Source organism: Falco punctatus (assembly GCF_963210335.1).
Source record: "Falco punctatus genome assembly, chromosome: 4".
Taxonomy (NCBI): domain Eukaryota; kingdom Metazoa; phylum Chordata; class Aves; order Falconiformes; family Falconidae; genus Falco; species Falco punctatus.
Genome location: NC_137583.1, coordinates 101,474,011 through 101,495,105, shown reverse-complemented (window position 1 = coordinate 101,495,105; position 21,095 = coordinate 101,474,011). Strand labels below are relative to the sequence as shown.

General features: G+C 43.8%; 1 protein-coding gene across 3 annotated transcripts in view; it reads left to right on the top strand.

Annotated features, from left to right (window-relative positions):
* The first annotated feature begins 112 nt into the window (after positions 1 to 112).
* Positions 113 to 21,095, top strand: part of CMTM7 (CKLF like MARVEL transmembrane domain containing 7) — a 24,841-nt gene continuing 3,858 nt past the window's right edge. The window contains exons 1-4 of one of the 3 annotated variants that reach the window (XM_080387322.1): positions 286 to 423; positions 2,397 to 2,507; positions 3,432 to 3,514; positions 19,585 to 19,758. In XM_080387322.1, the coding sequence (XP_080243448.1) occupies positions 19,669 to 19,758 (90 nt within the window). In that variant the 5' untranslated portion in view covers positions 286 to 423; positions 2,397 to 2,507; positions 3,432 to 3,514; positions 19,585 to 19,668. Of the gene's footprint in view, positions 424 to 618; positions 801 to 2,396; positions 2,508 to 3,431; positions 3,515 to 19,584; positions 19,759 to 21,095 lie in introns of those variants that run through there. The other 2 variants (XM_080387321.1, XM_080387323.1) reach the window with 2 other exon arrangements.

Here is a 21,095-nt window from a genome sequence, read left to right as displayed (position 1 = left end):
ACCCTCTGCCTGCCCGAGCGCGGCCCCGGGCCCGCTTCCCCCGCGCGCGGGCGGCGCCCCCCGGCGGGAAAGCCCCGCGGCCTCGCCGCGCCCCCCCCCCCGCGGCCCCCGCCCCGCGGCCGCGCCAGCCGGGGAGCGAGGGCGGGCGGGGAGGCGCCGCTCTCCGCCCGGCCCCCGTCGGCCCCGGGGCGCCGCCGCTCGGCGTCCCGCCCGCGTCCCCCTGTCCCGGGCCGGGCGGCGGCGAGGGCAGCGCGGGAGGGAGCCATGTCTCACGGGGCGCGGGTGATCCGCACCGGGGTGAACAGCGGGGGGCCCGCGGCCCCGCCGGCCGCCACCGCCGCCTCCTCAGCGGGCTCGGACGCGGAGCTCATGGACGGCGCCTATTTCCGCTCCTGCGCCGGCATGCTGAAGGTGGCCCAGATGGTAAGGGGCGAGCGGGGCGGGGGCGGCCGTTAGGACCGTTGGGACCCTCGGCCCGCGGGGGCACCGCGCTCACCGCCGCTGGGCGGGCCTGACGGGCGTCGTCGGGGGGTGCGGGGGTCCGGCTCGGGCCGCCGGGGCTTCGCTCCGGGGCAGGGGCAGGGTGCGGGGCAGGGTGCGGGGACGGGCCGCGCCGCCGGGGGCTGCCTGGGCGCGTTCCTGAGGCGGCGGCGGGCGCCCCGGCTGGCTCCGCGCCCTGCGTGGTAGCAGCACCCCGGTGCCGGTGAGCATTGACAACAGCTTTGCTGCTAACAACAACGGGCACACCGTGGTGCGAAGGCACATGGCGCTCCGGTGGAGCACCGCGTTCCTCAGCACGGGTAAGTTCCTGGGGACAGCGCTGGCCTGGTACGGGGGGCGGGGGCTGCGCCCTGCCCGTCGGAGACCGCCAGGCGCTGACCCCGGGGATGTGGGGGATGTGTGGCCGAAAGGCAAAAACTCGAAAGTGATCAGTAGTGGAGCGCTGCCAGGTTTGGAGCCGATACCTTAACTTGACGCGGTGCAGGAAATTTTGTTCCATCCAGATGCGGAGGTTGACGGGTGGATAAGCGCTGTCATTGCTGTGGCACACAGCTGTCCGTGGAGTGATTTGTCAGCTTAATCCCAGTGGCGGCAGTGAACAGTGCCTAGGGAAGAGCAAGGAAGACAACTTGTGGTGATACCTCCTCACATATGTTCTCATCCCACAAAAACTTGGCCCCTGACAATAATTTGTGCTGGAGTCGTTGCCTTCATTTTTTATAAACCCCAGTGCCTTGTTTTCCCCCCGCCTTTATTTGTTTAGTAATTTTTTTTTAAAACTTGTGTCAGTTATTAGCATCCAGAGTCCTAAACTGACATTAGAAGTTAGGAATGATGTTGTCCTAAAGTTTAAAAGCCACCCAGTTTCTTCTGCTTCGCTGACAGCCATCAGGTGACCTCAGGGGTGAGGCTGGGTAGGAGAGATGCACCGGTGCGCTGGGCATGGCTGCCTGCACCCGCGGGGCGGCTGCACCGCGCTCCTCAGACCCCGCAGCTGCCCCTCAGTATGAGTTCTGGTCAGCAGCGGTACAAACCGTTGTCTGCTGCCTTCTCTTGGGTTGTTCCCAAGCTATCGTGTGGACCTGGAGTAACTTCTCAGAAGACATTTTTTTTATTTTTTTTTTTTGGAGCATGTGTCTGCATTGTCCTTTGCTGATCAGCTCTTATCCTTTTGCTTTCACCAGTGTGGAAAGAACAGTTCCTTTTATGGTCTAGAAATACCTAGTCCTCTCTGCTGCCCATCCTGCTGTGGTGTCCTTGCAGCTATGATGTGTGACTCTTACAGCTAGCACAGCCGTGCTTATTTGTGCTGAAGTTTCAGGTTTTGATGCATATATGAAGTGTGTGTGTGTACTTCACATTTTTTATGTAATGTGTGTAAATCTCCATAGTTTACATCATAATTCACATACTTTATATAAAATAATATTTTAGCAATGCTGTTAAATATCAAATTCGTCAGAATTCAAGCTAGTGGCTTTCTGCAGTCACTTTTAACAGAAGTTAAAATCATGTAAATTAGTTCCCCTAGCACTCTTTCATCTTCACCTTCTTACATTTTTCTGCTTTCCAGCTTGCCTGCAGATAACATCAGTAGAAGTTATCTCAGGTATCCAAGGAACTTTGGGCAAATGAACTTCGTTTAATATGGTGTCACAATAGTGTTGTCTTCTTGAATAACACCCTAAGAAAAGTAAATGTTTGTGCTGCGATGTGTAGGAATAACCAGAATAGGCTAGTTCTAGATTAATTTGTGCACCCAATAAAATATGGAGGGCTAAATATTTTTGTAGTTCTCCTTTATCTCTTTTTACACAGTATTTCCACTATACCCATCGGTCCATTTGTATTACTGTTTAGTTCTCCTAGTAAGAAATGTTTGCGGTATCTTTTAGGAAAGAATTCTTTATGCTACATCTGTAGACATTCCTGTGTTAGTGTTAAGGTGGCTGGTAGGACTGCAGTCTTACTAAGAAGGAGAACCATTGTGCTGGCAGAGGACAAAGGTAAGGTCTTCTGGGTTAGGCATATATCATGCTAAATTGCGTACTGGGCCTCTGAATTGTGGTTGTTACGAAGAGGGAACATTACTGTTCCTGTTTTCTCTTTCTTCCTTAATTCCTTTTACCAAGAAGTAAAGGATGTGAGGGAGAACAAGAAGGAATTTCCTGTAATGTTAAGGGCTGTTTGCAGTGCTTGCAAGCTAAAAAAAAAAATTGTATGTGTATGCGCATGAAATAGTTCTAATGGTTGACAACCGTGTGCCATGAAAATCATACAGAGGAAGTGAAAGATAATGTTATAGCTGTTCTTCTGTAAGAAAGATTGTAACACAAGGACTAAATTCAGCAGTCTTGGACAAGATGAAGAGGTTGTCTACAATCTGGTGATTACTGAATCGTTGCTGATATCTAAATGCTGCCAGTGCTTTCTCTTCAAGTTCTGGGTGCTGTGGTGTCTGGCGTGGAATGAAATTAGGACGCAAAAAATGTGTTTCTTCCCTGTAAACCTACACAAATTCCTCTACTCTTTTGCAGGAAAACTTCTTTAATCTTACAAAATGACTATAGCTTTGAAAAGATAAAGCATTTTATGCATTGAGATCCTGGCTTTCTAATGTTTAAAGAATGGTCTGTAAATATTTTGATAATAAAATGGAGGAGAAAACATAGTTCTGTGATTTGTGGATTTTACATGGCAGTAAGATGGTTTGAAAGCTGTTTTTTTATGCATGAGTATTACTAACATTAGTAGGGGCTTCATTTCCAAAGTCTAGTCTGAATTGATGCTGTGATTTTAACAGGAAGTTATGAAGTATCTTCAACATCTAACCCGCTTCAACTGGTTTAACTTGATGGTGATTAATATAACTTTTCCTTTTTTTTTTTCTTCTTTTTTTTTTTTTCTTTTTTTTTTTTTTGTATTTGCAGTTTTGCCAAGATCTCTTATATTCTCGGGGATACATGCAGGATCCCATTGTGTCCATCTTGGTTCTATAGCAGCAGTGTACTAAGTAAGTGTGTGAGTGGGTGTGTATCGGTGTGCACCAGAGAAGCTAAATAACTTGAATTTTAGCCAGCTTGGCAAAATCAACACGCGAGGCAATCTTCGGTATGCCACACTAACTGTGCTGATTTCATCTGAAGCACGTTTGCTCTGTGTCCGTGCTACTGCTGGCTTGTTTTATTGTAGGGCTTTCTAGGAACCTGTTTTACTTAGCTTGGCGAGTTCTCTCAGGCTTCTCAAACTCTTGGACTCTTCCATGTTTCTGGACTCTTGAGAGGGTCAGAGGTGGCCCATGGCCTTTTTTGCCCCTCTTTCACCTCCTTTAGGTTGGGCCAAGCTAACTCTGACCATGGTTCAGACTGAAGGCGATTGTTCACACAGCAGGTAACACTGTTGTTACTAAGAGGACGATAGTTCCGGCACAGTAAGCGCAGCCTCAGAATACAAGGTGTTTTAAGCTGGAAACAGCGCTGATTCTTCCAGCTCATTACGAACCAGGAAAGAGCAGTTCCTCCATGCAGAAAAGACGAAAATCAGAACTATCTTTTCAAGGCTGAAGAAAGTACTTACAAACAACTGCAAGGTAAAAAAGGCTAAACTCAATAAAAGTTGACTTAACATTATTTTAACTTGTTAAAAATGCAAAGGCAATAGTTTAAGCTTTTCTGCTGAGTATATATTTAATTTCCAAAGTATTTCTTGACAAAAGCAATTACATACTTTACAAGTGAATCACCAACAAGACAGTCTGTAATTCTGAGTAACTTTGAAGTGTGCTGAAACCCCTCTGGGTTATTTGTATACTAACGTGTGGTTAAATAATAGTATTCAAGAGAATATTAATGTCTAACATGGAAAGCTGGAAAATTCTGGTAGTTGGGTTGCTGGAGCCAAGATCAATTTCTGAATGTGTTGGATGATACCAAGCAAATTTACTGGGGAGCTAAATTCAGAAGTTGTTAAAATATGAAAAGAAATCAAAATCTGTTAGTGGAAGAAAACGTTTCCTAATCAAAACCATTGATACAGGAAAAGGAAATTCACAAAGGCAAATGATGCTTGGAATGACTTGAGAGCTACTCAATCTTCTAACTTGATCTTGAGCCTGAAATGTCTTTGTGTCCATGGAGGTGATTGAAGAAAAACATCTAATTGTTTGCAGCATGCACCAGTGATGCATGATTTTGCCTGTATGGTAATAATGCTGCTCAGTCAGAAGAGAGGGATTCTGGTGATGTGCAGAAATGCTGAACTGTAAGCATGTCTCTGGGTCCTGTGTAGACTGTGCTTTCAACTTTCCTCTACTTTCACTCTGTTTATAGTTCTTCCAAAGGAAAATAGCAACCAGAAGCAACAAGCTTGGTGGAAGCTGCTGTATGCTAAACTACAAAGCTTAGAGTCAAACAGTTTTGTGTTCTGCTTGACTTTTCATCTGGCTGATAACAGCAAACATGAAAGATAATGCTGTAATAGCTGTCAGTGATGTCATGGTATACTATACAAGATCTCTTATTTTGAGCTTGCAGGAGGCTTTTACGTTTCCAAAGAAAATAATAATTGAGGAAAACCACCCCAAGAATGTGCAGGTGTCTGCAGTCTGCAACTCTGTGATAAACTACTGGCTAAGCAGTAAGAAATGGGACATGTTTTTTAGCAACATAGTTATTTTCATGCCAAAGTCAAAGCTATGTGTGGTAGCTGCTCATTATTTTTGTTGTTCTGCTAGAAGCTGCGGTAAAAGGACCTTGCTTGGGATGCTGAGGAAAGAGAGAAAAAAAATTATCTAAGTCTTAGATGGCTCCAAAGTAAGCAGGAACACTTTGAGTGAGGAATGTCCAAGCCTAGTAATTAAAACCAACAGGTCTGGGAAATCCTGTTATTTCCACTTTGAGATCACTGAAACAGGCTGTCCTGGCCAGTTGTATTTTTTCCATGCCTCTGCTCTGCGTGGCCATTTTACAGTTTCTGCCCAGGTATTTGCGTAAGAGCTGGGAGCAAACAGTATGTTCTCTGTGTGTTAACCAAGAAGTGCTTGGTGGTAGGCTGACACAGTTTCATTTGATGAGACAAAACTTCACAAGCAACACCAGTTTAAGGAATTTTACATTTCTGCCTTGCCTCCACGCAACCGTTCTCAGCTGCAGTGATGCAGCTGTTCACAAGGTTACGTGGTAAACCAAACAAGGGAACTGATGCAGCTTTGCTTCAGCTCTCCTTCAGTTTTCTTTTTCCCTAAGAGTTTTTAGAGAACAGTGCAGCCATAGAGAGTGCTGTCATCAAGAGCAAGTGCCTGGCATATAAGGGCAGGAACTACATAAGCCTGAAGTGGTTCCATGTGCTTCAAACCACAAGCTGAGAATGTAGTCCTTTTTTCTCTTGGTCAGGGGAAGGTTTTGTACCATCTGTTCCAATTTCTGTCTCTTTCAGCAAAAAAGAAACTAGTGATTTCTCTTGATGTTGAAACTGCTCTAGAAGGCTGAAAAATCAACTCCATTACATTTTGTAAAAAGGTGGTTATAGTCATTGTTAAACACCAGGGAGTTTCTGCTTTGAATGTGTCAGTGAATGTTTTATTTATATCCTAAAAGAGGCTTCCTAAAAGCACATAGTTGGAGCTGTTTTTCATTGCTCATCTGACCCGTCCATTACAATTTGTTGCAATACATTCATTGGCAACCTGAGTGCATGTAGTGCTCTTTCTATAGAGGTGGTTGAACAAGGGTTAGCAAATACATTTTCTGAAACAAAACAAAAAAAAAAAAAAAAAAAAAGGAAATGAAGCCTAGAAATTTACCGTATCTCTTGAGACGTGTTTAGTATGCTTGAAAGAGCAGAGTGAAGTATTGGCAGCGGTGTCCTGCACATTTGCTTTACAGAAAGTTAAATTTGCAAACGCCTTTTTAAAATTTTAATCGGATGTGCATGGTGTCCACAATAATAAGATGGGGTGAAGTGTGGATTCTTACTGCTCTGTAACTTTTCTTTAAGATGTGCAAGTGCGGTGTATTCCCTGTCTTCACTCTCATTGGAGATGCTATCCCTTTGAACGTCCTCTCCTGCCACAGAGAAACCGAAACCAGGGGATCAGTTCTTTCTAAGCGCGGTCTCCATCTGCTCAGAGCCTGTAAATGATAAAGACCATCATGCCAAGCATCCTTCCCTGGGTCAGGGCTGTAGATGCTGGAACATGTTGTGTCTCGCTATGATCCAGTACGAGCTGTGGCGGTACCTCAGTGAAGGCAGCATGCCTGACCATGAGGCTGTGTTGGGTACCTGCTCGGCATAACCGGGGGAGCGGAGTATTGCCCCCCAGAGCCAGACAGTATTTGCTTACTATGGGTGCTTCCGCCGCTCCCCTCCCTGGGGAGGCTTTGTGAGGTACTCATTCAGTACTGCGGCTGAGTTGTCTCCTTTGTGTTGTTGTCATGTCATGTCCGCTGTGGTCTTGTCCTCCTGTTTTGTGGTGAGGTGTAAAGTATACAGCAGCCAGAAATTGCTACTTTCTGTACACAGAAAATTGCTGTGATTTCTTTTCACCCACCTGTGAGCTTATTCATTTTTGCATAACTCTGATTCTTGAGGGATCATCATGAAACAACTCCCTGCACTGCAGTGCTGGTGATCAGATGAATGTAATGGTGAGTACAGGTGCGCCTGACTGGTCAAAGCTAGGTGACTGCAGCTTTCGAAGCCAAAGCAGATTTGGCTGCTGTTCTTGCAACAATAGCAGCAGCTGCAATGCTTACAGCTTCCCCTCTTGCTCACAGCTTCCCTTATGGAAAATGGAAATGCAGTGATGGCGAGATTGAGAAGCTGCTTCAAGGGGCAATTTTCTTAGAATGTTTTTGGTGGTTTCTTGTTTGTTTGTTTGTGGTTTTTTTTAAATGCCATTAGTGAGTTCAAGAAAGAAGTACAGAGTGCTGGGGGAGAAGTATGCTGTTAACCTGAGGTGACCAGCAGCAGCTGCAGAACTACAGAACATCAGCATACTTTCCTGCCAGTCTGTAATCACACTCTGGGAAGGCCACTTTGAGAGCTTTCATATCTCTTTGGGAAAAACACAGTCCCCAGTTGCTGCTTGTCACCCGCTGGCTAACTGAGCCTTTTGTAGATTGCTTGAGTGAAGCTTCCCAGTAGAAACAGGGGTGTTGTCCCAGCGTGTCTGAGAGGCCTGCAAGCCTCCAGGCAGTCAGCAAAAGCTGTCAGCATCCACAGTGCCACTGGGGAATCTCATCTGTTCTCATTTCCCCCTTCATTCATCACCCTTCACTCCTCTGGCACCTTGCCAAGCGTCAAGTGTTGCCTTTAGAAAAGGTCGTTCTTTTGTATGCTGAGACCTGGTCTGGTCCAGCGACCAGGTTGTGATGATGCCAGTTGGTCTGGAAACTGTCGTGATGTTTAGCATTTTGGGGAATTCTCACCTGTTTTTTCCTGATAGGAATTGTGATGTGCCCCCACAGCTAACAACATGGACTTCGGTGATGTAAACAAGTCGTCATCTTATTTGAGGAGACCTTGCTCAAGGCTCTGTTGCCATGGATGACAAAGCCTTTGCTGGAGATGACAGATACAAACTTTTAAACTGCTGTCTGTGCGACTGCCAGATGTCAGTGTGGTGTTCTCTGGGGCGGGGAGAGATAGGGCAGGTGTTAACTGAAGATTTGAATCAGTCAAGCCGTAAATGCCTCAGACAGTGAGAACAAGTGTTGTGAGCAGCATGTGTGAGGGTGAGTGACTGAACAGATTGCTTGCTGAGGGTTAGCAGGCATAGGCATCGAGACTTCACTGAGCAGTTCACAAGGTGCTCCTTATCTCATTAACAACTTTCAGGAAGATGAGATTGCATGCTTTTTAATTTTTGTGCATCTAATTTGATAGGCTACTAGAATGATTGTTGCCATGAGGCACTGGTTTTACGTTTTATGTTCCTGTTTGAGTTTTAAGTAGCTGTATGCTGTTGGATATGTATTGGATAGCCAGGTCAAGGGAGTAACTTTGCAGCTTGCTGTGCAGTTTGTGGGTGTTTTTTAATAACAAACAGTGTGTACCCTGGGCTTCAAGCAGCCAGCCAGTCTGAGCCAGGCTTGGCTGGTCAGCCAGCGTGGGCTCCTTCTCTGTAGGTGGTATTACCTTGCATGGTTGGTAAATCCATTTTTAGACAGCCATGAACTTTACCTATAAGAGCTCTATAGCTCGCAAGTAAGGGTTAAGCTCTTTCTATATTGTGTATTACTGACAATATGAGACTTTATTGACTATTTAAAGGGCAAACAATATAAAGAACCCAAACAATGTATCCGAGAATGGTTCCGAGCAGTGGTTTCAGAGGTGCCTTGCTCTGACGAGGAGCTCTTCTTCCCAGTCACCTAAAAGGAGGTATGGCAGGTGAGGTGGGCCAGCTCTTGCTCCCAAGGAGGGCTCCCTCTCCAGAGTCAAGGCTGGTGAGTTCTGTTGCTGCTATTGCGATGTTACAATGTTTTTACTTACCATGATCTGAGTTGTGATACAGGGATTCTCCCTACCATGCAAGATACATGGTCTTCTACAGTGGAGTGAATTACAGCAGGAGCCACATGCATGCACGCTTTTTGCAGCAATCAGGTAGTATTTTTCTAAACGGGCAGTTGGCTTGGTGGTGTGGGGGACAGGTTCCCAATGAGCACCACAACCAATACCTTACCTGGGAGGAGGGGACAGAGCACAGGCTGAGCCAGTGATTGTGTCTGTGCATCTGCAGAGAAAACTAATTACAGGGGATGTGTCCCTGCTTTTACCTGAAACAGCAGGTTCATCCATGGTTTGGGGATTATGACTTGATTTGAGATGGGAGAGACCACTGGAGTGGGTGGCAGGCTAGCTGTTACGTGGGGACTGTTGCCTGTACAGAGGAGTCGTTCCTTATTAATAATGGACAAGCTACATGCTTACAAAGCGTAAGGGTCTCCTGGCTTTGTCCAGAGTAATACCTTCAGTCCCTGCAGGTGTCTAGAAAGATATAAACACCCCCTTGAGAGTTAGAGAGAAAGCAGCTGTGTTTCCCAGAGTTAAAACTCTGCAAGGACATTTGCTTTGTTTAAGATTCTGTTGCTGTCCTTCGCAGACATGCCAACAGTCAGCTGTGCCTTTAATACTGTTTTGCAATGAGTTTTGAGTTTGCAGTGAGTTTGGGAATTGTCTGTGACTTGAATATGGTACTTGTGCAACGTTACTCAATTACTGCAGTATTTTGAGTGTTGTGTGCATCTTTAATGTAGATTGGAAAAACTTACTGATAATGCTTTTTCAGTTGAAATGTTTTAAATTGAAAGTTGATGTTTAAAACAGTCCAATGTTAATATTGGATTGGAGAGAGAAGAAACAAAATTATGAGGTTGTTGTTTGCAACAGGCTTGTATTGTGGTTTGGGTTTTGTGGTTTTTTTTAATTCACTACCTGATTAGAATATGATATATTCTTTGTCATATAGCTGTAAACTCCTTAGCTTTCAGTTGACAATGTACGGGATTGTATAGTTTCTTTCAGTGTGGTGCAATGGTGGCCTAGGTAGCTATGGGGATTAAAGTAAGGAGCTAGTTAAACTGGCGGTGGTGGGATTGAAGTATTGCACGCTGTGATCACTGGTAGGCAGGACTTAATTGTAGCTAGTCATTACAAAGAATTGCCTTTTTCATGATCATGGCTAACACCTTGTAACAAGGGCTCTTTAGTAATGTCATTCATATGCTGGTTCTGTGATTGCCCCACATCCTTTTCTACCACTGAGGCCTGTGTCTGAGCAGATAGGTAACTTCTTATTAGTAGATAAAGAATACCACTTGGTTGTACTTAGAATTGTCCTCTTCTCTGAGATATAGAGGGTCTGAATAAGATTATTTCGCCGTTTCTTGCCCTCCCACAATTTTTATCTTCCATAAATAGCCTGTGGATGGTGGTGCACAAGAGAAATCACTTATCAGAGGCCAGACAGCTTCCTCATTTTAGCAAAGCAGCCAGACAAGAAGGAAATCTGCTCAGACGCAGAGGCTGAGCGATTATTGTGCAACCAAAGACTGACTGCTTCACAGAACCATGCACTTGGAGGCAGCTGATTTCATCTGTCATTAGTGAAGTTTTAAATGGACTGCGTTTTTTATCTTCTTTTTCTAGTAGGGGTTTGGCTGTTACAGCTCGCATTTCCAACACCGCCCTGGAAGAAGGAAATCTCGATTACAGCAGCAGTCAACGTTGTTGCTTAAATTAGCTGAACCAGTCTTGCATGAACTACAGTGGTAACCTTGGCTGGTGCTTCACTCATCTTTCTGTTTTGGGAAGCTGTTAAAAAAAATTGTTTTATGCTGTCCAGAAATATGTACTTAATACATGGGTGTTGTTTCGCTGTGTTGAGGTGTAACATTCGGAAATGTACAGCTGCGGTCAGTGACATTTTTCTGGGGCATGGTTATCCCGATTGGCTCCCTTAGGGATGGAAAATTCCACTTACTATCTTGGCTGGTGTCACAAGCTGGAAACTTTGACTTTTTTTCATTCAAATACAAAAAGCATTTAGCTCTTACTATATTGGGTTTTTTTAAAGGCTGTGATAAAACTGGATATGAGTCAGTGCTGTCCCTTGCTCCAGATCTGTAGACAGACAGTTTCTGTACTATCACTTGCACTAGAACTGGGGTGAGTTCTGAAGAGAGTGGAAATCACCGGTTTTTATCATTTTCATGGACAGTTCTCAGGGTCCTCTTTTCAGATTCAGGAGGAGGGACATTAAAGCAGTACCAGTGTTCATCAGTGCTCCAGCAAGTGCAATGGAGATCTCTTCTCAATGCTGTTTTACAGCATCCAGGGAAAAAAACCCAAAGCTGTTTCTGTCTGCTAGAGCATTGAATTGTTAGAGAAGGATGGAAAGAAAAAGCCGTTTCAGGTATTGCCAGCTGCCAACTGTACATTGGTAAACCAGAGCTGCTGCCTACAGTCTTTGTACTGGTATAGTACTATGCTGAATCCTGTCGCCTGTCCTTTTTTCCCTGAACGGTGCTAAGTTTTGGTTAACTAATGGCAATGTGTGTCCTGGTGCAAGGGACTGGGGAAGATAGCTAGGAAACATTAAAAGAGGGAATTATGGTGCATTCATGTGTATAGAGGGAAATCTGAACGAGAGACAATGAGAGATATAAAGGAGAAGAAATATGGAGTCTAATGCCGGGGGGAAAAAAGAGGAAAGGGGTATGAAGAGCAGAAAAAAAGGAAAGGGGGTATTGGAGACAAAAAGTCATCGTACAACTTCTTACAGGAAAGAGTAGCAGAGGGGAGTGCAGTCATGAAAGAAAAGAAAATACCCTGAGAAAAACAAGAATGGGTTTGTACATTGCATGGAAAAATAATTCAATGAAAAGTTAATGCAGTGCTGGGCGGATTATACATCACAATATGTGTGTCACAGTATTGAGTATATGTGCATTATCTTTGGGATAAGAGTTACAGTGTTTCTATGGCACTGAGCACCTTGAGGCAGTTTTGCTTCTTATTGACATTATCTTTCATCCCTGTACTTGAGCTGGCATCTCACGTATTATTTCTATATAGAAAAAGAAAATTTATTATTCATAGTTACACTGTAAGACAGCAGTTTCAGCCTGTCAATTCAGTATATGATCTTGGGATTTGCAAAAACCACTTTCAGTTCCTTTCTGCAATGAAGATTTTTAATATCATTCTTTGTATTACTGCAGCAGCCAGAAGTCCCAGGCAAGGAGTGGGCCACCTGCATTGGGTTAACCCCAGTCAGCAGCCAGACACCCACCCAGCCTCTCACTCACTCCTCTCTCCTGCAGAATGGGAAGAAAACGGAAGGCAAAAAGACCCATGGATTGAGATAATTACAGTTTCATAAGGCAAGAGAAAGCTGCACATGAAAGCAAAGCAAAAAGAGGAATTCATTTGTTACTCCCCATCAGCAGGCAGGTGATTAGCCACTTCCGGGAAAGCAGGACCGCAGCATGTGTAAGGGCTTTGGACAACAAATGCCATAGCCTCAAACGTTTCCCCTTATACCTTCTTTTCTTGAGCTGTTATCGCTAAACACAACATCACATGGTCTGAAATATCCCCCTGGTCAGTAGGAGGCAGCTGTCCTGGCAGTGTCGCTTCCTAACATCTTGGCCACTTGCAAGCCTACTTGTTTTGGGGGTGAATAGAGGGAGAAGCGCAAAAGAAAGCTTTGCTGCTGTGCAAGCACTGTTCAGCAGCAGCCAAAAGATTCATGTGTTACCAACACTGTTTTTACCAGAAATGCAAACACAGCACCGTATGAGCTCCTGTGAAGACAATTGTCTCTCCCGACCGCACCTAGTACATCACACTCTGCAGGGTGTTGCACAGGCACAGGGGGAAGGGTAACCCTTGCTTTGCAGTCATTAATAGAATTGTGAAAGAACAGCTGGATACAGGTGAGTGATAATGTACAGTACAAAACAGTCAGGAATCGTCAAGAGGATGAATAGTGAAGTAGCCTTAGCTTTAAAGGTGATGCTTCCAGTCAGGAAGCAGTTTATTTGCAATGTCTTGTGTGTTGTCGTTTTGCAACATGTGATAAAGAAAGTCTATTGTAAGTAAATAAGTGACACTCAGGATATAAATACCAATTCCCATTTTACAGTGAGCTGGGACACTCATTTTTGTTTATCTTGTGTGGTGCGGCAGCTATCAACCAAAAAGCAACCCCTAAAAGACCAAACTTTTAGGGTCATTCCCACACATATTTTCACCCATGCTTGTCTGTTACATCTATCATCTGTTGATTGTTGAGTTGGGCTTCTGTTTTTTTAGCAGGTATCTATTGTCATCCACACTATAAAGGAAAACAGTCACCTTGACCTAGAGGTTTATTAGTGGTGCTCAGCATTTTTTGCCTTTGTTTACATGTCTGAAGTGTTCTGAAGGTGAAAAAAATTAAGTACAATGCATATGAAGTCATTTATTAGTACTCATCTGGCGAATGGGGGAGTTGTAGCAGTGAAGTACATAATAGTGAAGTTCAGACAGTAAGAGGGTTACAAAACTGAGGTCAGAATTCAAGAGCCAGTGACATTCAGATTCCTCCCTTGTTGTGTCAGTGTTTGTCTGTGGAAATGTGTCTGTAACGCTCAGAACATGAGCCTTTCCTTTGGAGTAAATTCTTGTCTATTGGAGATCGTGCTGCATTTATGTTTGTGCAGGTACCTCTGTCTAAGGAAAATTGAGTTCCCTTCAAATGTTACAAAATAATTAAGTACTGGTAATAAAGACAGAGCGTTATTTATTGCATCCATTAAAACGGGACAGCAGAAAAAGATCATACAAAGGCACCTGCACAGGTTGATTCCTGGGTTGTAAAATTGTTCTGCGGTCAGATAAACTGCAGCCTTCTACCACATGATCAGAAAATGCTTGGTGGTGCCAGCTGGCCTGAGGGTACGTGGAGAGCAAGACAAGTCCTTTCTTGTGTTACGGTTCCTTCATTACCCTTAGGTAATGAATGGCGAGGGAAATTGTATCTAGTATCTTGACTGGTGGGCATGCAGTTCTGCCTTCCCCTTCTTTGGAGCAGATGGTTCTCTATTAAGCTGCTTTGCACTTGCTGGCTTGGCCCGGGCTCTTCCGTCTTTGCTGGTACACTCCAGCACGATTGTGTTAGTGAGGGAGAGTCCAGGCTGTTGCCCCGAGATGCAGGCAGCACTCGGGCAGTTTCATGGTGGCCCATGTGTCTGACAACAGGACTGGAAACAGCAGGAGGATCTAGGACCGGAGAGGCTGAGTGAGGATTGTGTGGCTGGCTTGCTCTTGCTCCCAGCACCATGCCCAGCCCACTCGTGTGATGCTAGGATGTTTGGAGCTGAGCTTTCTCTGCAACCTAATCACACCTGCAGAACGGCAGTCAGCCAAGAGTAACTGCAGGGAGTTAGGTGGAATTCAGACCATCTGAGATCGGGACTACAGTGGCACCTGGGCCTAGTGCCGTGCGCCTTTTCTCCACTGTGCATTTGTCTTAGGAGTAACTGGAAGTTAGATTTTCCTCCTGTATACAGTCTTTTCATAATACAAAGGCACGATTCCGCTCCTTTCCTTAAGAAGGTGTTGAATTTTCCTGCAGCGGAAGACTGACTTCCTTGAAGTCTTGGTACACGTTTTCCTTGGTTTTTACTAGGTGTAATCAGCAACCAGTGGACTTTAGATGCTCATTCTTTGACAGGGACAAGAAGAAACAGGGAGGAAAAAAGCTGATTTTTAGAAAGGAACAGCATTTCCAGGGAGCACTTCAAGCAGCATTTTATAGCACAGGGAAAGAGAACTTGTCACTCTTGTGCGGTCCTTCTGTAGCCTCTCTAGCCTGAGAGGTACAGAAGGAAGGCTACATTCTGAACAGATTGATGTCATCTCCATGGGCAGGAAGGAAGATCCAGGGAACGACAGGTTGGTCAGCCTCACCTCAGGCACTCAGAAGGTGATGAAGAAAATCCTCCTGAAAAGCATTTCCAAACACATGGAAGGAGAAGGTGGTGATCAGGTGTAGCTGGTTGACCAGGGCCATGCCTGGCACATTGAGCGAGTGGTGTCATAGTACAGGGAGAAAAGGGCCTTGAGGCCTTACCCTCATCACTTAAAGCCAGCAGCTTTGTTGGCCCTTCTTTGTTGTGAAGATCAGATATCCCAGCCCCTCTCCCATCTCCCATTAACATCCTTGAAAGATCAGTGCTTGTTCACCCTTTTTTAAAGGCCATGGGTTGGCTTTGGAAGGAAGACCATATCAAGAAAGAGCAAATTACGTTTCATTTTTGGTAGAGCTGTGCTCACTTCAAATCAAAATGGACCTTAGGCTTGGGAGCCTGCATCAGTGTTATTCAAGAGCCAGCGTTTTCCACAGAGGATGTAGTTGCCTCGTCTCCAGCTCAAAATAGAGAAGAGAATGCAGACTGACCATCTTCCTTTTATGATGTCTGTTCCATCTGGTAAGGTGTTGAGTGCCTCCTGGCAATTGCTGACTGCCTTTAGTTCACATTGGCTTCACTGTGAAATAGTTCCTGATACATACCAGTGTTCCCAAACACACTTCAAGTATCTGGTCCAATGGAAAATCAAGAAGTGGATTAGTTTAAGCTGATCAGCTTCTGTGAAAGAGAGTAATAATGCAGAACTTCATTTAAATCCAGAAATCCTTCTTTGGAGTTGATTGATGCATATGTTCTTTTGATTTGCTCTTCAGAAACCAGAAAGCCCTTAAACGGTAGTGTCCTGCAATGTGTCCCTCGCCCCTTTTGTAATGCAGGTCTGAAGCTTGGATATATTTTTGTGGAGCACATTGAAATCTTCTAATGACTGACTATCATTTGACCTGTACTTCTGGTCTGACTGGCTTGCTGGCTATGGGTTACCTGTCCGCAGCTCTCACAGTCTGTGAAATACTATACTGAAATGGAAGTGGCAGTGCCCTAATTTTTTTGTGCCTCTAGTTTTTATTTTCAGGATGTATTAACCTGCTCCCCTGAGCACAGATGCATAAAGAACACTCATAACACTCGATCATTTTAGTGCTTTGCCATTCATTTCTCTCTCTCTGTCTGTGCCACAAACTGAATTCCAAGATATATGTTGAACTGTATCCCAAACAGTTACATATTAATCATTTTATCGCTCAATTTCAAGTTCTCTGGAAACAGGAATTCCAGCAGGGAAAAAAAAATACAGTCATCACCCAGTATATCATGATAAACCAATATCTGGTGAAGGAACTTTGGTATTTGTCACTTTTAAAGGACAAATAATATTATGTGGCTCTATTTTCTACATTTGTTACTGTTCTTTTTCAACAGGTGAGTTTTAAACTCTGACTGTACCCGCTAACCATGCAGGCAGTATAGAGTGGCAAACATGGTATAGCTTTATATAAAATGGTGATGTAGTCCCCTTTGCACCGGTCCTGTGAAATGGTATTACTTGCCTCTGATCAGAGAACCCTCTTTAGAAATTCCATGTAAATCTCATGTTGTGAAATACCTTTACCACACAGTGATTTCTTCCTACCTGTGTGCTGAGGCACATCTGAAATCAAAGAAGGGAGAGTCTTTACTAATGTTTATTGGAGTTATTTTAATTTTGAAGTACACTTGAAATGGAAGGCATGTTTGTTCAAATCCGCATTTCTTCCCTGTTCTTAGGAGCTGAGCAGATTCTTCGCTGCCTGGTTGGTACCTGTATCTTCTAATTTCTGAGGAGTAGAACACCTCAGTTACATTTTCTGACCTTGTCCTTGGGTGGCTCACATTCTTCTTTATACTTATTCTCAATTTTTTGTACCTTTTAACTGAAAAAAAATACTTTTATGCTTCCATGAAGTTGAAAGAACTGAGTCTAGTTTAAATTAAGCTTTTTTTACCACTGCTTATTATTTAGTTGGTGGTTGTACTTGCAAGGATCCAGTCCTCCTTATCCTTTGTACACAGTAAAAAAGTTGCTGAAGTCAATGGTTCAAACATGAAATGAGCCAATAGGCAGATTTAATATCTGTGACTTAACACTTCCTTCTAGTGTAATTGAAACTGAGAACTGGTTATTGTGAAGACACCTGAATAAGGGAGACCCGTTTTAGCTTTTGATGGTTAGAGAAGGGTTGTCCTCACCTCACCTTTGTCCAAGAGCAAGATTCAATGCTTGCTGTGACTTCTTGTTGAGTCTTCCTATAGAATGAAATTTCATTAAATTTAGTTTTCATATTCTCATGAAAATAATAGCTGTGTTTCTTGCATCACTTCAGGTGTTCTCCTAGATTATAGGGTAAATGACCTGCCGATCTCCTGATTGTTCAAGTTATTCAACAGCTAAGTGAGACAATTCCTTGTTTAACAGATATTAAGATTCAAGGAAGGGAGGTGGATGGCAGCCTGAGCCAGCATGGTTACTGGCTCTTGCCATCCTGCCTGCTCGGTCCTTTCTATCCTTCCCATTGCAGTCCTAGCTTCTCCCTCACACTCCCTTGCTCACCTGAACCTGCCTTGTGTGACGGTGGAATCAAGAGTAAAGCTATTTGCTTTTCTTAGTAGTTCACTTTTCTGCTGGCTTAGTACACTGAGGTGGCTCGGCACAGATGAGTGTAGAAGCCAGCACATGACATGGAGTGAAATCAGAGTGAGAAGGAGGTGACAAAGGCCCCTCATGAAACCACAGCTTGATGTAGACTTGGTATATGTAGACACAGATTGGGCAAAACTTCATTAAAATTATCTCAGAATTGAAGAACTGGGGCAGAGGTCTTTAAATGCTGAATTGCAGAGAGGATTGCTTTGTTGTCTTCTGAGAAATGTAGCATCTCGTAAAGCTCTGCCATGAACAAGATGCAAGACTTTGTGCATTTAGGATTCCCTAGTGGCTAGGTCGTGAGACCCAGAAGACAGGTACGGAACGGACAGAAGCACTAAACGTGCAGGATGCTGCTATGATATTGCACTGCCAAACCAGAGGGCAGGAAGATGTCTGAAGAGACAGGGACTGAGCAATATCACACATTTTCAAAGGCACGTGTAACCTCCGTTTCCGAGAAGCACTGAGCATGCTCTAGCCCTGCATTTGACAGGGCTACCTTTACTACCCTGTATCTATTTCAAAGGTGAGATGAGATGTAGCTTACTCTAGTGCAGAAGCCTGTCACTGGCTTGGACTGAGCATCACTTACAATGCTAATGTCAGCTACTGGGGCTACCATAGTAAAAATAACGGAGCTGGACCAGATCTAACAACAGCTCAGCCACTTGTGTGGGAAAGGATCCCGTAGCACTGACTTTTCTCTTTGGAGCCACCTTTTTGAGGTGGTTCACTGACCTGACACTGATGTGACTGTTTGGATGGAATTTGGCAAAGCTGACAAGTTCTTGTGAAGTTCTTGTGTGTATAGGGCTTTTGGTCGCCCTTGAGGATGCATGTGTTTAGCCTGTCAACTTAGAACTAAGGGGTGAAAAGCAGTTAAAATTACAGCAGGGAAAATCTAAGCTATGTTGTTTGGGTGTTGGGATTTTTTCCCCCTTTTCATCTTAAGGAAATTACTCTGATAATGGATGCCGTTAGTTAGGAGTTTGAAAGGTGAGTGTGCAGGAAAGGATGGTGCAGTCTTGAAGTGCTGGCTTCCTTGGATAGTTTTTTAATGTCTTGGAGAAACACTTAAAATATGAATCATTACTGCTGCTGGCTGACTTACAGTGTCTGAAAGCACGCATTGGCAAAGTCTGTAATAAGAAAATATTTGAGTATATCCTTGGTAGAATATTTTTTTTTTTATAACCCAGGCTAGCCAGGCTGTTAGAAGCAGCAAGATCAGTAAAATAAACAAATAGCTTTAGATTAAAAAAATAAAATAGCTTTTGTCCTTTGCAAGCCTACAACTGAAAAAACTTGTACAATAAGGCTTTGTAGTTTTATGTGACAATGATAACATACTAAAGCTTCATGAATATTGTATTGGGGATGGGGTGAATTAATAAATTCCTCCAGTGTTTATGTTATTTGCTATGATTCTACCTTACAGTCTGCTAATACTCCTGCTCTGTAGGTGATAGAAAAGGAAGGGTAAAACTTTTAGCTCAGTTGCAGGCAGGTCCTCCGATTTTGCACGTCAGAAATCTCACTAAGTGGAAGTAAAGGTACATGTGTTCATGGGCACCTTCATTGTTACAGAGTTCTGTGATTTCCTTCTGAAGGTCCAGTGGGGTTTAGATGCTTCAGTTAATGGTGCAACTTCAGGCATTCAGTGCCTCTTCTGTGTTTGAGACATACTGTATTGTACATAGCGACTTCTTCAGGTTGGATTCTTCAGGCTGAAGCTGCTGCTTCCCTTCTAGCAGCTGGCTCTTTCCCGCTCTTAATGGCTGTTTTAGCTCATTTAACAGCAAATTTTAAAGCATTATTACCGTGCTCGTTACTTTGTCCTCCGTTTTGTTGGGACCATCCAATATACATTAGATATTTGTCTTTTGGTTCTAAGTGCCATTTTGTTGTGGTTAAAATTATCTCCACGGCCCTCTGAGCACCATTGTAAAAATCTTTAATGTGCGTTTTGCCTTTCAGATCTCATTGCTGATTGGATTCATCAGTGTAAATAATTCTCCATGGACGGATTACAGTGCATACAGCTACTTTCAGATCGTCGCCATGTGCGACTTGGTTATGATTTTGTTCTTCTACATTATCCACATTTTCAGAATCTACAGGAAGCTCACTTGCGTTAGCTGGCCACTTGCGGTAAGCCTGTTAGATGGTCTGGGTTCCTTGTCTCTCTTGTGCGTTGATGTCTTGATTACTTAGTCCATTTTCTTGGACACAAAATGATAGGCTGCCTTTCACGTAATTCTTTTTTGCCTTGTATGCAAATCCTTCTGTTGCTTTTGTTATTAGTATTTATTTCAGCAGATGCTGCAATTGTAATTTTTTTAGCTGATTTGGATCTGATCCTGCCCTCCTTTACACAGATAAAAATCCAGATTTACTCCAGGGAATGCAATAGCATTATTCTGAGACAATTGAAAAGAAGCTACCGATGACCAAGTCTTCAGCAGATGGATCCTAGCTCAGGTCATTTATAGCAGCTAAGGGATTGCTAGACTACCAACCAGATCATAGCATTAGAATTGATGTCCTACATCCTGTCCCAAAATAAAGTCTGTGAGTGCTATTTAAGTCAAATGTGTCTAGTTTTGGTACGTTTATAGGTAACTTAAACAATAGCAAGAAATAGGAGCCTCAGCCTGATTGCCATAGCCTGGCCATTCCTGGGATATCCTGCAGGATGTTCCTGCCTCATTCCTACATTTCCCCTGCACATTCATCTCTTATGTCCTAGTAGAGAATTAACAAGCAGCACAGAAAATGTGAGACCTGAACTTCCTCAGTAGCTTTGGGTCAGGTCAGCTAACAGAAGAGTTCTGCATCCTAGGTTGGGATGACAGATTTTAATAACACCTTGGGATGTCTCCCTTACGCATAGTGACATGTTAGTTCCACAGAGGAAGGACCAAAGGGATGGAGAAAACCAGCTGCAGAGATACAGACGAATTCTGAAATCCAAGAAGTGGTTGGATGGAGTTTAATGGAAGCTATGCAAGTAGTTTACAGATCTAAGATAAAGGTTTGTCCATCCATCCACTTCTAACCAGAAAGAAAAAATTAAATTTTTTTTAGCTGAAGAATATGGTTAGCCTTGTGCCCCTTCTTATTTTTTTAAATGTGTACTGCCACTATGTGTCTCTCGAAAGTACTTCTTTATCCAGAGATAACACAGATGCAGGGATTGAAATAAGGGATTGAAATAAGGTAATAAATGACAGTTTTTCCAAGCAGCGTTTAATGTATGCATTGCTGTAACAGGACTATGCCATTTTGACCTCTACATAGGCTGCTTTTGCTTTTTATTGTGTGTTTAGTCATTCCTAAATGTTGCAGAGTCACTAGTGAGTTCAAGGCACTGCAGCTGGTGGCTGCTCAGCTTCAGATAGCTTTATGGGATGTGATGCTTGAACACTGCTGCTCTTTTACAACCCACCTCCTTTTTGGGAGGTTCACATATTTAAGTATCTTTAGAA